This window comes from Ranitomeya variabilis, chromosome 5, assembly GCF_051348905.1.
Source record: "Ranitomeya variabilis isolate aRanVar5 chromosome 5, aRanVar5.hap1, whole genome shotgun sequence".
Lineage (NCBI taxonomy): Eukaryota > Metazoa > Chordata > Amphibia > Anura > Dendrobatidae > Ranitomeya > Ranitomeya variabilis.
Window position 1 is genome coordinate 175,028,642 of NC_135236.1, and position 16,766 is coordinate 175,045,407.

The 16,766-nt window shown below is 41.9% G+C and overlaps 1 protein-coding gene across 6 annotated transcripts in view; it reads left to right on the plus strand.

The window, feature by feature from the left end:
- The window catches only part of TTLL13 (tubulin tyrosine ligase like 13), a 128,047-nt gene extending 120,327 nt beyond the window's left edge, over positions 1 to 7,720 (plus strand). For 3 of the 6 annotated variants that reach the window (XM_077263539.1, XM_077263538.1, XM_077263537.1), the window contains exons 15-16: positions 429 to 642; positions 7,378 to 7,720. In XM_077263539.1, the coding sequence (XP_077119654.1) occupies positions 429 to 642; positions 7,378 to 7,390 (227 nt within the window). In that variant the 3' untranslated portion in view covers positions 7,391 to 7,720. The remainder of the gene's footprint in view (positions 1 to 428; positions 643 to 7,377) is intronic. The other 3 variants (XM_077263541.1, XM_077263540.1, XM_077263542.1) reach the window with 1 other exon arrangement.
- Positions 7,721 to 16,766: the final 9,046 nt, after the last annotated feature.

The window sequence follows — 16,766 nt, forward strand, 5'->3', positions numbered from 1 at the left end:
TGCTCTAGATGTAGCAGTGCTCCCTGCACCCCAATTAGAAGCTTTCTCTGTACATTGTATATTGACAGTAAGCTGCTAATCAGAACAGGGATGAGGTTGGACCAGCAGGCACGTGAAGAGCTAGTCTGGCAGTGATAATCTTCTGCTGATAAAGCAATGATTGTATTGAAACAGCACACAGTCTAATAAGTGACAAACAGTGAAATCTGTGTCTCAGCACCTACCTCATGCAGACCTCAGATTACATAATAAATACCTGCTGACAGATTCCCTTTAAATATACTATATGACCTACCTTGCCCTGGGACTATAGAGCAATCGTCCACATCCTCTGTCAATTTGTAGGCTAAACCCTGTGCATATTCTGAGCTAAATAATGTATTTCTGCCCATATTTGCTTTGAGGAAATTACTTTTTTCTCCCTACAGAAAGTCCTTGTAATAAAAAGCCAAGTTGCTTTCCTGGAGCTTACGCTGGTTCCCTGAGTAACCTGCCTCCTAATGGGAAGGGTTCATCTACAGCTTCAGGTTGCACTCTGCCTGCTGTCGTGGGATCCTCCTCTGCTGATGGACTCTTAGCCATTTCATCATGCTCAGCGACTCTTGCTCAGCGCCCAGATCATTCAAAACAATGCATAAATTGGTAATATATCAATCTTCTCCTTTCTCCTCTACAAACACAATACAGGTCCTTCTCAAAAAATTAGCATATAGTGTTAAATTTCATTATTTACCATAATGTAATGATTACAATTAAACTTTCATATATTATAGATTCATTATCCACCAACTGAAATTTGTCAGGTCTTTTATTGTTTTAATACTGATGATTTTGGCATACAACTCCTGATAACCCAAAAAACCTGTCTCAATAAATTAGCATATCAAGAAAAGGTTCTCTAAATGATCTATTACCCTAATCTTCTGAATCAACTAATTAACTCTAAACACATGCAAAAGATACATGAGGCTTTTAAAAACTCCCTGCCTGGTTCATTACTCAAAACCCCCATCATGGGTAAGACTAGCGACCTGACAGATGTCAAGAAGGCCATCATTGACACCCTCAAGCAAGAGGGTAAGACCCAGAAAGAAATTTCTCAACAAATAGGCTGTTCCCAGAGTGCTGTATCAAGGCACCTCAATGGTAAGTCTGTTGGAAGGAAACAATGTGGCAGAAAACGCTGTACAACGAGAAGAGGTGACCGGACCCTGAGGAAGATTGTGGAGAAGGACCGATTCCAGACCTTGGGGAACCTGAGGAAGCAGTGGACTGAGTCTGGCGTGTGCAGGAAATGGGCTACAGGTGCCGCATTCCCCAGGTAAAGCCACTTTTGAACCATAAACAGCGGCAGAAGCGCCTGACCTGGGCTACAGAGAAGCAGCACTGGACTGTTGCTAAGTGGTCCCAAGTACTTTTTTCTGACGAAAGCAAATTTTGCATGTCATTCGGAAATCAAGGTGCCAGAGTCTGGAGGAAGACTGGGGAGAAGGAAATGCCAAAATGCCTGAAGTCCAGTGTCAAGTACCCACAGTCAGTGATGGTGTGGGGTGCCATGTCAGCTGCTGGTGTTGGTCCACTGTGTTTCATCAAGGGCAGGGTCAATGCAGCTAGCTATCAGGAGATTTTGGAGCACTTCATGCTTCCATCGGCTGAAATGCTTTATGGAGATGAAGATTTCATTTTTCAGCACGACCTGGCACCTGCTCACAGTGCCAAAACCACTGGTAAATGGTTTACTGACCATGGTATTACTGTGCTCAATTGGCCTGCCAACTCTCCTGACCTGAACCCCATAGAGAATCTGTGGGATATTGTGAAGAGAAAGTTGAGAGACGCAAGACCCAACACTCTGGATGAGCTTAAGGCCGCTATTGAAGCATCCTGGGCCTCCATAACATCTCAGCAGTGTCACAGGCTGATTGCCTCCATGCCACGCCGCATTGAAGCAGTCATTTCTGCCAAAGGATTCCCAACCAAGTATTGAGTGCATAACTGAACATTATTATTTGATGGTTTTTTTGTTTGGTATTAAAAAACACTTTTATTTGATTGGTCGGGTGAAATATGCTAATTTATTGAGACAGGTTTTTTGGGTTATCAGGAGTTGTATGCCAAAATCATCAGTATTAAAACAATAAAAGACCTGACAAATTTCAGTTGGTGGATAATTAATCTATAATATATGAAAGTTTATTTGTAATCATTACATTATGGTAAATAATGAAATTTAACACTATATGCTAATTTTTTGAGAAGGACCTGTATATGTTACATATACTGCTATAGTGTGCTATCACAGTGTGCTACGCCAGCCCAAGGAGACGCAGATATGAAGTGTAACTTTCTGAGACATCATATACATGGAGCGGTGTGCGCAGTGCTACTCTATTAAAGGGAACCTGTCACCACGTTTTTGGAAGATGGGATAAAAATAGCGTTAAATAGGGGCAGAGGTGGGCGTTACATTAGTGTGTGTGTTATGCGTTTATTACCCACCTAAGTTGCCGAAATAACTTTGCAAAGTCTCCGTTTTCGCCTGTCAATCAGGCTGGTCAGGTCGCATGGGCGTTGTCTTCCCCCAGATTTGGCGTAGTTTTCCGTTGGTGGCGTAGTGGTGTGCGCATGCCCAAAGTCCGGAATCCTCTTCCAGGGGATTTAAAATAGCGCGGTGTTCGTTATTGCATTGGTGATCGGTGGGCGCGGCCATCTTCCTTTGGCCGCGCGTGCGCAGAAGCGGCGCTCTGCTGGCCGCGGCTTCAGGAAAATGGCCGCCGCGATATCCATCTGCGCACGCGCGGCATCCCGCGGCCATTTTCCTGAAGCCGCGGCCAGCAGAGCGCCGCTTCTGCGCACGCGCGGCCAAAGGAAGATGGCCGCGCCCACCGATCACCAATGCAATAACGAACACCGCGCTATTTTAAATCCCCTGGAAGAGGATTCCGGACTTTGGGCATGCGCACACCACTACGCCACCAACGGAAAACTACGCCAAATCTGGGTGAAGACACCACGCCCATGTGACCTGACCAGCCTGATTGACAGGCGAAAACGGAGACTTTGCAAAGTTATTTCGGCAACTTAGGTGGGTAATAAACGCATAACACACACACTAATGTAACGCCCACCTCTGCCCCTATTTAACGCTATTTTTATCCCATCTTCCAAAAACGTGGTGACAGGTTCCCTTTAAGGTACCCAAACTGACAGCATAAACTAAGCACATTGCACCTCTGCTCTTCTAATCGCTGCCTCCATTCTGCAGGTACTGAAGGTTAACCCTTTAATGCATTAGGGCATGAATTAACGTACTAGGAAGTGATCTACATGTGTGCTGGGAGCTCATTACTGATGGCCTCTATATTTTATAGCCAACATCTTTCTTTAACAGCCGAGGCAGTTAACCAGGTACAATTGTGCTCAAAAGTTTACATACTCTGGAAGAATTTTTGCTTTCTTGGCCTTTTTTCAGAGCATATGAATGATAGCACCAAACCTTTTTCTTCACTCATGGTTAGTGGTTGGGTGAAGCCACAGACTACTGTGTTTTCTCTTTTTAAATCATAATGACAACCCAAAACACCCAAATGACCCCGATCAAAAGTTCACATTTCCTGGTGATTTTGCCCTGATAACATGCACAGAAGTTGACACAAATGGGTTTGAATGGCTACTAAAGGTAACATCCTCCCCTGTGACCTGTGACAAATGCCAGGAAAATTGTTCGGGATGCAAAGAAAAACCCACAAATAACATGAGCTGAAATACAGGACTCTCTGAAAACAAGCGATGTGGCTGTTTCAAGATGCACAATAAGTAGGCACTTGAAATAAAATGGGCTGCTTGGTCGAGTAGCCGGAAGAAAGCCATTACTATGGAAATGCCACAAAGTATCTCGTCTACAATACGCAAAACAGCACAGAGACAAGCCTCAAAACTTCTGGAACAAGGTAATTTGGATTGATGAGACGAAAATTGAACTTTTTGGCCACAGCCATAAACGTTACATTTGGAGAGAGGTCAACAAGGCCTATGATGAAAGGAACACCATTCTGACTGTAAAGGTGGATCGCTGATGTTTTGGGGACATGTGAGTTGCAAAAAAACAGGAAACTTGGTCAAAGTTGAAGGAAAGATGAATGCAGCACGTTATTAGCAAATACTGGAGGCAAATTTGGAATCATCAGCCCGGAAGCTGCGCATGGGACGTACTTGGACGTTCCAACATGACAAAAATCCAAAACACAAGGCCAAGTCAACCTGTCATTGGCTACAGCAGAAGAAAATTAAGGTTCTGGAGTGGCCATCTCAGTCTCCTGACCTCAATAGCATTGAGCCACTCTGGGGAGCAGTTCATGCTAGACAGCCCAGAAATTTTCAGTAACTGGAGGCTTTTTGCCAAGAAAAGTGGGCATCTTTATCATCTGAGAAAATAAAGAACCTCATCCACAACTACCACAAAAAGACTTCAAACTGTCATTGATGTTAGAGGGGGCAATACACGGTATTAAGAAATGGGGTATGTGAACTTTTGATCAGGGTCATTTGGATGTTTTGGGTTGTCATTATGATTGAAAAAGAGAAAACACAGTAGTTTGACAATAAATGGCTTCACCCAACCACTAACCGTGAGTGGAGTAAAAGTTTTGGTGTTATCATTCATATTCTCTGAAAAAAAGGCCAAGAAAGAAAAAATTCTGCCGGGGTATGTAAATGTTTGAGCACAACTGTAGATGCTACTCTTATACACTGGCTCCCATTGGCCCAGGAAACACGATCACGGGGAGGTGTCACTGATGGGATACCAATATATTGAGACCAGTAGGAGCTCTACACAAATAGGTGGTTAACCATTAACTCCAACGTATTTATAGGTCGTACATCTGGTGGATTAAAGATCAGCTTATTACCACTGATATTATGAAGGTGCAGCATAAATCCAGTGCACAAAATAAATTGCTTTGATGTCACTGAACTTTTCATAGCATGAAGTCTATCCTGATCATCCGTGGAAAGTCCTGTTGGGAATAGTGCTCAAATCGTGCCTAGTAAGTGCTTACATGCTTACTGCACCCTTATCACCCCAAAATAGCTCCAGTCCTGACAATGGCTTTCTGTCAGCTAATGCTTCCTTAGAAAGTGCCTACTGACGCGTTTCATTCCATACTCGTCAGGGGAGATACCTTCCCTTTGTATTATTCCCTTAAAACACAGGGTAACTGAGGTGCGCTGTCACTGAGCAATCTACAGGTCTGTCAATATATGGTCCTTTTTTTAGAATTTTCTCTTTTCTGGATTATTTTTAGACTAATATTTAATAAAAAGGAACCTGTCATCTGGTTTATGCTGCTCAAACTACAGGCAGCATGAATCAAAACCTGGCAGCATGATTGCAGCCACATATATTTATCTTTGAAACTCTCCAGCCTTTCAGAGAAAATATAGTTAGAAGATCTTGCGGGGAACGAGAGACGAGACTAGTCCGGCGCCCCCTGCCCTTGTCTGGCTCCTCCCAGCTAGAGGTGATTGACAAGTCTCTCCCTATCACCTGCAGCAGCGCTAGTATCAGGCAGACAGAGGTTGTGAAGGATTAGCCTTGTCTCTGGTCCAGAGACAGATTTTTTAGCTATATGTTCTCTGAAATGCAGGAGCGTTTCTGAGTATGATGTACCAGGCAGCAATCGTGCAGCAAGGCTCTGATTCATGCTAATGTGATTTGGGGAAAATGAATCCGATTGCAGATTATTTTCAAGATTACATGAGTGGTCTAAATGCAAAGTAATTTTCTGTCACGGAGTGACCTGAACCAACGGGTGGTCGGTCAACGGATGGCACAACTCACAAACAACAGGATGGAAAAGGTGAGAGGAAGGCCCTACCCATAGGGAATGGGGGATGGTCACCACCTGAGCTCAAACCTGAGCCTGACCCTGCACTCCTCTAACGCCCTATGCGGGTCCTTTCCCCCACTGCCATCAGGATATCTTGTCCCTAATAGTCACCTATTTCTGCCCTGGCTAGTGAACTGGCCGGCAAGGAGCACTAGCCTCACCTCTGCAGATAATACACATAGGGGGAAGTGACAAACACCAAAAGGGACAAGGAAACAAAAACACCACACTTAGCTTATGAACACCGCTGCTAAGCTCCACACCGGAGATAACAACAGCAACTGGACTCCAATCACCAGATGTGGCTGACACCAGAGAGCTGCTCCTGCTAGGCTGGTCTCCAGAACGAAACTGTATCACCATCAGTCAGCTGATGCATCAGGTGACCTTTAAAAGGATGGTGGGAGTGGTCACCACCTGCATCAGCTGACCCAGCAGCACTGCAGTAACATTAGATAGCCAGCGTGGAAAAACTGACATTAACCCCCAATTGTCCAAAACTTAAAAAAGTTTTAAACTGAGTTGAACCAGAGCTGCCACAAATCCAAAAATGGATCGTGACATTTTCATTATACATCCCTATCTATGTAGTGCCAGAATCTAAACTATTTTCTAACATACTGGCATTACAAATTCTCTACCTTTCCCTAATAGCTTTTCTATTTTTCCCCCTTCTTCCTTCCTGATGCTCTTCGTTTTAGACCCACCAGTGCATGGTGGGATATGCAAATGAAGTGTCATCAGTGATGCTTGTTTAAGGGGATGAGCTAGTCCCTGCATGCTGTGTGATGTGCACAATGATCGCATGCTCTCTGTTGTCAGCTCAGATCAGCAGTAACAAGCCGGCAACAGAGGACACAGAGACCATGATGTCACTTGCAAAGGTGTCACTAGTCTCTGCACACCAGCTATTCTAACACCGCCCTGTTTCTGGCACATTACTGCGACTCTTTGTTTCAGGGAAAGGGCAGGGGCTGAGACAGTGACAGCAGCCTCTCACCATCAATGACCCGTCGTTTGAGTATCCCAGCATGCACTGGGACTCTCAAACGAAACGTCATCAGAAAGGAAGTGGGGAAAAAATAGAATATCAGTTATGGAAGGGTATGGAATTTGTAATGCAAGTATGTTAGAAATTAGTATAGAGAAAGGCAATGAATAGACAGGGATTTAGAATGAAAATGACTTTGTCTTCGGACCACCCCTTTAAGTTTTATATACTCTTTGCTGTATCTGTACTATTATCTCTATAGGAGGCATCAATATTGCTCAACTAATTTGCTGCACAAATTGATTAACTTACAGGCAGGGCCTTTTTTTTTTATTTCCAGTGTGGACAGTAGTCAGTGGTTGGCAGAAGCACAAGATGTATTTTCTGACCACAAAGTGTCTACTACTCTGATGGGACAATTTCCGTTCTCTGAATACTGGTAGACTGTATCAATAAACTAGCACGGCTGTAAACTTATACATTTCCTTCTTCTAGGAAATGGACTTAAGACTGTGCCAAACGACAACCATCACCAACAATCGTGACCTCATCCTTCCATTTATTTTTTCAGTCTCCACAGCAGAATTCCACTTTGATCCAACATAATTGAACATTTGCGTTTCCTGCACATTGTTTTTGCACAACAGGTAGTCTAGGGATCAATTGCACTGACACCATTGTGATCACCAATCTTGTCATGTAAGATGTGAATTATCACTTTGCCTAATATTCAAGGAAGGACTGCGAAGATGATGCCAACGTTCAGACACTGTGAATATTTTAAGAACCTCAAGATTGTAAATGAAGAGTATTAAATAAATCAAAACTGATTTACATGTAAACAGCTGGATGTATTATTATTATTGTTTCACATGTCATTGGACTATGTGTTTGGGTATAGGACTGTTCATATACACAGATAGTCTCATTGTTTCTACCTCGGCCATTGCAAAACTAAAACACAGATAGGAACACATGTCCGATTTTTCACATGGATCGTGTGTCCGTGTGAAAAACCCACAGACATGTCAGGTTTTTTTTATCAGCAGCACGGGCAAAATGCATGCCGCACACATGCACACTGATGACACACGGATGACATCCATGTGTCATTAGCGTTACACATAATGGCGCCTGGGTAGAAGCGGTACAGTTGGAACTGTCTCCAGGCCCCCCGCTGCTGAATGCAGCTCTCATCATTGTCGCTTGGTCTACCCAAGATCAGCGTGACCAGGCGACAATGATGGGAGTTGTATTCAGTACCCGCTGTGTCCCTACTGTGTAAAATAAAGAATTAAATTTAAAAAATGGTGTGGGCTGCCATGCAATTTTCATAGCCAGCAGAAGGAAAGCCCATGGCTGAGGGCTGATATTAAGAATCTGGGAAAAGGGACAATATCCAAAAAGGTTTCCAAGCTATTATTAAAGCCCACAGCTGTTTGCATAGGCTTACTGGTTAGTTTAGGGGGGACCCAGCAATAAAAAATGAGATAGGGTCTCCCTATGAATTCAAACCAGCAAATGCTAAACAGACAGCTGTGGGTTGATATTAATAGCCTGGGAAGGGGACAGAGATATTGTCCCCCCCCCCCAGCTACCAACATCAGCACTCAGCTGCCCCCGAGATGGCGCATTCATAAGATACGCCTAATCTGGCGCTAAGCCTCGCTCTTTCCACTTGCCCTGGTGCGGCAGCAAGTAGGGTAATATTTGTGGGGTTGATGTTAGCTTTGTATTGGCAGCTGACATCAAGCCCAGGGGTTAGTAATAGAGAGGCATCTGTAAGACGCCACCGTTACTAACCCCATAGTAAATTTTGAAATAAACACACAGCAAGAATAAAATCCTTTATTTGAAATAAAGATACTGACTCTTTTATTTTAATTAAAAAATCAAAGTTATATTCACCTTTAAGCCTAAGCCATTGAAGCCCTTGTCCCCTGTAAAAAAGTAAAAATAATAAACAACCATATCCCTCACCTGTCCGACGTGAAGATACTGTCCCATGCTGTAATCCATCTCTGTGACATCTGATTTTCAATATGAACGGTGCCATGATGCGACCGTTCACGCTGAAACCAGGACACAATGAGCTGCTACAAGCGCAGCTTCAGTGACGAGCAGTCACGTCGTAGAGGCTTTGTGCATCCTTTTCTGATAGCTCACTGTAAGAGGGCTGAAAACGAGTACACCACCCTCATACAAAAATTGAGGAATGATGCTCCCAGTTCTAATGTTATATCCCCATTGGTTGCTATGGGTTATTGTTGACCTTGTTGTGTTTGATACTACCTGGTTATTTAGGATACATTAATACTATGAAAATCCCATATTACTGCCATGCAAGCATCATGATATACTATATGGATACCTGATGTATGGCACATAGTGACACTTATATGGCAGTAAGGCAACAGACGATCTGTAGCTGCTGTGTACATAATGTAGCAGCACAGTTTTTGTTAAAGGCGCAAGATCTTGGTCTTTAACAATGAAGAGTGCCATGAAGGGTTGAGGGATCCCGCTCTGCACGCCAGCATCGCACACTCCGGAAGTTCGAACCCTGACAGTAGAGGTATTTCTGGGCATTTTTTCTAATTAATGTTATTTAGTTAAATTACCAACCTGTGGCTGCTCACTGGGTTCTTAACTAAAAAGGCAGCCAGAGTGACGATAAAAAGCAATACAGGTTAGAAAAACAGAAAAGTCCAGTGCTATCTAGTCTTTGATTAGAAAAAGTTTTTTTTTATACAAAGACTGATTAGCAGATGGGACAGATGACATTACAGCAACAATAAAACCCATTCAAATGATTGGGTGCTGTTAGGCCCTGTTCACATGTCTGTCCAGCTTTTTCCTTAGTTCCTTTTACAATAGACAGATGGAACAGATAAACAGAACTAGACGTCCGTGGGGTCCGGTTTACTGTTTGTTTCTTATTTAAAGAAAAAAAATATTGCTCTTAGTAACAGTAACAAAATAATAATTTTGGACATATGAGAAAATTTCTCAGCGGCTAACACCGTGCCAGAGCCTGTTTCTTTTTAGAAAGGAAGAAAACTCCAGCAGGGAGAAAGTTCCTTCAATCCAATGCTAAACAGTGAACGGGAAGCAGATACCCCGATCATATGGACTCCCGGGGCCACTCTGCCCCCATATCCCTCCATCTGCAGGGTTGGTCTGGCCTGGCGGGGTATCGGGGAAATCCCCGGTGGGCCCTTGGCTGTGGGAAGGAGAGGAGGAGCTGGGAAAAAAAAAGTCTGCGGTTTTTAGCGGCACGGGCCCTTTAAAAGCGCAGGTGGCGTATGTGCAGGGGCGCGTGCACGCAGTGTTCATTACCTGAACTGCGGCGGCATGCGGCCCGATGGATACTGGCAAGTGTGCGCCCGTTGTCACCAGCGCATGACATGCGATGGGCGCACACATTCACCGCCGACCTCTGCTATGTCGGCTGCCATTTTACTATGAAAAGGTAATACACGTCACTCTGCAATGGAGATAGGTGCACGGAAAGGGGTACCACTCCCTTACATAAATAGGAAAAATATATCCGGCACTCAAATATAGATGCAAATAGAATTTATTATTAATGCAATCCCAGATTTAAAGTAACGTTTCGGTCCGTAACATAGACCTTCTTCAGACTGGAATTGAAAAAGTAAACAAACAATAAGAAATAATATATATACATGCCTCATACAGATACGACATCATGACAAATAGTAAATTCAAAACATGATACTAGAGGTGGCTATAAACACATAATCAGAATACACGATCCTTATACTGATATTCGTCTGTGTGGCTCACATCCTCATAGAAATATGTGTCATTTATCCATTCCATGGCGTAGAAATTAACATAAAATAGAATATAAACATAAACATGAATAGGAAACAAATGCTACCTTACAGGCAGATATACATTAACCCTATGTAGCTGGAATCCTGAGCAGCAATGAAAAAGAACTTATATGAAAAAGTATATATGGAAAATATGGGGACAATCAACAAGCTATGCTGTCCTGTTGCATATATTAGTGTATAACTGTAATGCCATTTTGGCTCAAGGTTCCTTACAAAGGGAACAACTTGTGGTGATATTGAAAAATAGCTATATTGCATATGATGTGTGGTCACAGACATATGGGTAGCATGTCATATACAGACAAAATTAAGAAAAAAAGTCTCAATGCAGCGAGGCCAAAGTCACTACGGCAAAAAGAAGTCTACAAGAAAAAATCGTATAGGGGTATGCATGAGAAAAATGAAAGAATAAGAAAATATGTAAACTTTGAGAAAAAATATAAAATAAACATACAACTAAATATGAGTATGAAAAGGAAAAAAAAAAAAAAAATGATGGTGGATGAAAAATATATATATATATAAAAAATGATAATATAACCAAAGTGCAATGTCCACAGAAAAACTGGCAGTGCCTGCGTCTCCAATAGAGGCAGGAATAATGCATATAGATAAGGACCGTAATGTGAAAGAAGGAATATTACCGGATTGCTGTGGAAGGTGAGAGTCCTGTACAAACAGCGCGTAGTAATGGATATGCTCCTGCAAAGAAAGGCGCTAATGGTATAGGAGAAGCGGCGGCTTTAAAAGCAGTGTCCTCATGGCCGTGGTGACTGAAAGAGGCGCGCAGCTGGGAGCGGAAATGGCGTGGCGACATGCGGCGTCCTGTGCTGGTGAGTGCGCATGTCAGAGAACAGAGTGACAGGCTGGGGCGCATAGGAAGTGACGTCCCTGTGAGAGGATGATCGCTGTGTGTACCGCCTATACTGATGGGCGGTGCCAAAGGTGGAACGCACAGTTGGAGCGCACAACGTGTGAAGATCTAGTGCGCATGTCCTAAAGGCGCTGGAGTGCAGGACAGTGACAGCAACTATGAATAAAGAGAAAAAAATAATTAATGGAAAAAGGAACGTCAACTAAACAGTAAATGGAATAATAATAATGTGGGAAAAGGTAAAAAATAAAAAGGGGGGAAAAAATAATGCTGGTAAAACCAAAAATGAAATATAATGTATAAAATGAAAATACGAAGTAGAGAAAAGGGGTAAAAATAGAACTAAAAAATAGAAAAAAAGAAAGAAAACATGAACTAAACCTAAATATGTAAAAAAATAGGAACAATAGTAACGAAAAAGAGGAACAATAAAAAATAATAAAAAAACAAAAAAATAAAATATGAATAAAAAAGGAGAAACAAAATAATGAAAAATAGGTAGTAAAAAAAGGGGGGGGGGGGAATAAGAAAAAAAGGGAAACCATACCCCTTCCGTAGGATAATCAATTACGTGACTGGGCAAACTGCAAGAGAGGGAATAAGATTTAATATACATATACTAATACATATACGGTAAATGGCTCTATAAACTCATAATGTCATATTCCCTGTTCAATCCTTTTGGTTCCATGCTTTGTAAATGATGTATCCAGAAAGCCTCCCTAAGTTTGAGTCGTTTGACCTGGTTACCTCCTCGTCTATTGGCATGAACCTGTTCCAATACTAAGAACCTTAGTTGTGCTATAGAATGTCCTGCAGAACGGAAATGATGTGGGATGGGGAGATAATCTTTCCCACATCGTATGTCAGATTTATGGTGAGAAATGCGATCCTTCACCTTCTGTGTGGTCTCTCCTACATATATTTTGCCGCAAGGGCATTTAATTGCGTAAACGACAAACTGGGAATCACAAGTAAAAAAATCTCTTATGGGAATATCAATACCCGTGAGTGGATGGGAAATTTTGGAGCCCTTAAGTACATTTGCACATTGTGCACATTGTAAACAGGGAAATGTGCCCTTTCTTTGAGTGTGTAAAAAGGTTTGTTTTGGTACCTTCTGGATAGATCCAATGTCTGCTCTCACTAATTTGTTCCGCAGATTACTAGGTCTCCTAAAGCAGGGAAAAAAAGGTGCTCTAAATTCCTGTATCTCTGGATAGCTAGTCTGCAACAATGGCCAATGTTTGCGTATCTTCCGATGCAGTTTGTAAGCAAAAGGGTGGAAAGTATGTATAAAAGGTATTCTATGTGAAATTTTATCCTCCCCTGTTGAATTCGGCCTGCGACGACAATCGAGTAACAGTTTACTCGGATAACCTCTTTGTTTGAATTTTATTTCCATCTCATCTAACCGTGTTGAGCATGTGTCCTGGTCACTGACTATCCTTCTTACTCTTTGAAACTGTGAGATGGGAATGGATTTCTTGGTTGCAGTTGGATGACAACTATGGTATAGTAGTAAACTGTTTCTATCGGTGCTTTTTGTGTATAGGTCAGAGGTGAGGGACCCATCTGTGTTTTTAATTATAAGAGTATCCAAAAAGTTAACTTGACTATAATCCTGAGTGATGGTAAATGTCAGCTCGGGCCATATAGTATTGATCTGACTAAAAAACTCATTTAGTGTTGCTGGTGACCCTTCCCAAAGGCAGAACACGTCGTCGATGTACCTAAGCCACTTACGACAGTGAGACTGATATAGAGGGTTAGTGTATACAAATTGAGCTTCAAAGTAGGACATGTATGCATTGGCATAAGGTGGGGCCACATTGGACCCCATGGCAGTACCTTGTACTTGCAAATAGAACTTGTCCTCAAATAAAAAGAAATTTTCAGTTAACACTAACCTCAATAGTTCCATCAAAAAATCAATCACCTGTGGGGTCATATTGGTTTGCTGTAATAAGAGTCTAGTTGCTTGTATACCTTTCTCATGTTCAATAGATGTATATAGATTGTTCACATCAAACGTAACTAAAATGGTTTCTTCCGTGACCCTGCCAATATCCCTAATTGTGTTTAAAAAAGCCCCTGTGTCCAAAATAAATGATGACGTATTTTTTATTAAAGGTGTCAACACCTTCTCCAGTAATATGGAAAGTGGCGACAAAACTGAATTTGTAGACGCCACTATGGGTCTACCTGGGGGTCTATCCAACCTTTTGTGTATTTTGGGAAGCGTATAAAACACCGGTATCATGGGATCAGTTTTGGTTAAGAACTCTTGAGTTTTCTTGTCAATGATGTCAGATTGAAAGGCTTCCTCTAAAATAACTCTGATCTTAGATTCTATTGACTTACTAGGATTATGCGGTAATGGTAAATAAACCGTTCTGTTGTTTAATTGTGTAAGGATTTCATCCCTGTACATGGTATGATCCATGATGACAGTAGCACCCCCTTTGTCTGCCGGTTTTATAATTATGTCTTTATCAGACATGAGGGATTGGAGTGCCCTACGTTCGTTGTAGTCTAAATTTTCCTGGAAAGCAAGTTCACCTCTAGTGACCTGTTTAGAGAATTTTTCTACCTCTTTACCTATTAGTGCAATAAATGTTTCTACAGGTGGACTATTCTGGGGTGGATTAAAATGACTAGGAAGTCTAAGGCCTAGACTGGACAGGTTAATAGGTGTAATTCTGGTACAATCTCGTTCTGTTGTAGTAGTAGGAGGAGCCTGATTATGAAAAAATGTTTTTAATCTTAGACTTCTGTAAAACCTCTGTAGGTCAAGATCAAGTTGGAATGTGTTAAATTTATAGGTAGGGCAAAAGGATAGTCCTTTTTGCAATAAACGTAATTGTGTATGATTAAGAGACTTCGAGGAAATATTAACCACTAAATTGGTAGAACTACCTGCGATCGCGTGTTCATCGTGTGACGATTGATTTCTGAGGCATTGACCGCCCCTCCTCGTCCTTTTCTTTGGTTGTTCCTCCTGCCTGTGCCTAAAAAAGGAACCCTGTAGGAATCTGTTCTTTCGTTGTCCGAACTGGATGCTGATGAACCCTCGAATCTTGGTCCTCTGTAATTGTATCTGTAGGAGGTGGTGGAGCCCCGCCATTTATACACCCTATTCTGTAGGTAGTCCTGTGTATCACGAATAAATTTCTGTCGTTTCCTCTTCTCTGTTTCCAGTCGATAAGATTCCAAATTATCCTTCAGGCGAGATTTAATGGAATCAAATTCCTCTTTTGAAGATGTATCCTTAAGTTGAATTTCAATGGTTTGTAGTTTGTCCTGGCTGGTTTTTACTTCCTTATGTAGATAATCAAGAGTCAAAGTCATCAAATCTAGGGAGCACTTATTGAGAATCTGTTCAAAACGTAGGCAAAAATCGGTGTTATCCTGGAATAAAGTGGGACGTAACGAAACCCTTAGTCCTCTCGGGATCCGTTGGGTCTTGATGTACTCCGCTATAGTTGCACTATGTAGTTCAAGGCCAGTCAAATGTCGAGATTCCCTCTCCAAATCCCGTGACTTGAACTCGTTGCTTGATACCTGTAGAAAGTCACTTGACGTGGAGACTTGAGAAACTATATTGGCCACCTCAGTATCATTATATGAAAAGCCCGTGGCGGACATAATAAAGTAAAAAAATTTAGGCTTGCAGGTGCTCGTGTAAAGGTATAGTCATATAAAAAGGTAATACACGTCACTCTGCAATGGAGATAGGTGCACGGAAAGGGGTACCACTCCCTTACATAAATAGGAAAAATATATCCGGCACTCAAATATAGATGCAAATAGAATTTATTATTAATGCAATCCCAGATTTAAAGTAACGTTTCGGTCCGTAACATAGACCTTCTTCAGACTGGAATTGAAAAAGTAAACAAACAATAAGAAATAATATATATACATGCCTCATACAGATACGACATCATGACAAATAGTAAATTCAAAACATGATACTAGAGGTGGCTATAAACACATAATCAGAATACACGATCCTTATACTGATATTCGTCTGTGTGGCTCACATCCTCATAGAAATATGTGTCATTTATCCATTCCATGGCGTAGAAATTAACATAAAATAGAATATAAACATAAACATGAATAGGAAACAAATGCTACCTTACAGGCAGATATACATTAACCCTATGTAGCTGGAATCCTGAGCAGCAATGAAAAAGAACTTATATGAAAAAGTATATATGGAAAATATGGGGACAATCAACAAGCTATGCTGTCCTGTTGCATATATTAGTGTATAACTGTAATGCCATTTTGGCTCAAGGTTCCTTACAAAGGGAACAACTTGTGGTGATATTGAAAAATAGCTATATTGCATATGATGTGTGGTCACAGACATATGGGTAGCATGTCATATACAGACAAAATTAAGAAAAAAAGTCTCAATGCAGCGAGGCCAAAGTCACTACGGCAAAAAGAAGTCTACAAGAAAAAATCGTATAGGGGTATGCATGAGAAAAATGAAAGAATAAGAAAATATGTAAACTTTGAGAAAAAATATAAAATAAACATACAACTAAATATGAGTATGAAAAGGAAAAAAAAAAAAAATGATGGTGGATGAAAAATATATATATATATAAAAAATGATAATATAACCAAAGTGCAATGTCCACAGAAAAACTGGCAGTGCCTGCGTCTCCAATAGAGGCAGGAATAATGCATATAGATAAGGACCGTAATGTGAAAGAAGGAATATTACCGGATTGCTGTGGAAGGTGAGAGTCCTGTACAAACAGCGCGTAGTAATGGATATGCTCCTGCAAAGAAAGGCGCTAATGGTATAGGAGAAGCGGCGGCTTTAAAAGCAGTGTCCTCATGGCCGTGGTGACTGAAAGAGGCGCGCAGCTGGGAGCGGAAATGGCGTGCCGGATATATTTTGCCATTTTACTATGAGCGCGCCGACCTGCAGAGGAGGAGGACGCCACCGGGAGCGCAGGCAGGGAAGAAGAATGTTTTTTTTTCTCTGTCTCTCTCTCTCATAGGGGGAAGGGGGCCAGGATGGATACACATACTGGGGAAGGGGGCCAGGATGGATCCACATATGGGGAGAAGGGGGCCGCGATGGATACACATACTGGGGGGAAGGGGGCCAGGATGGA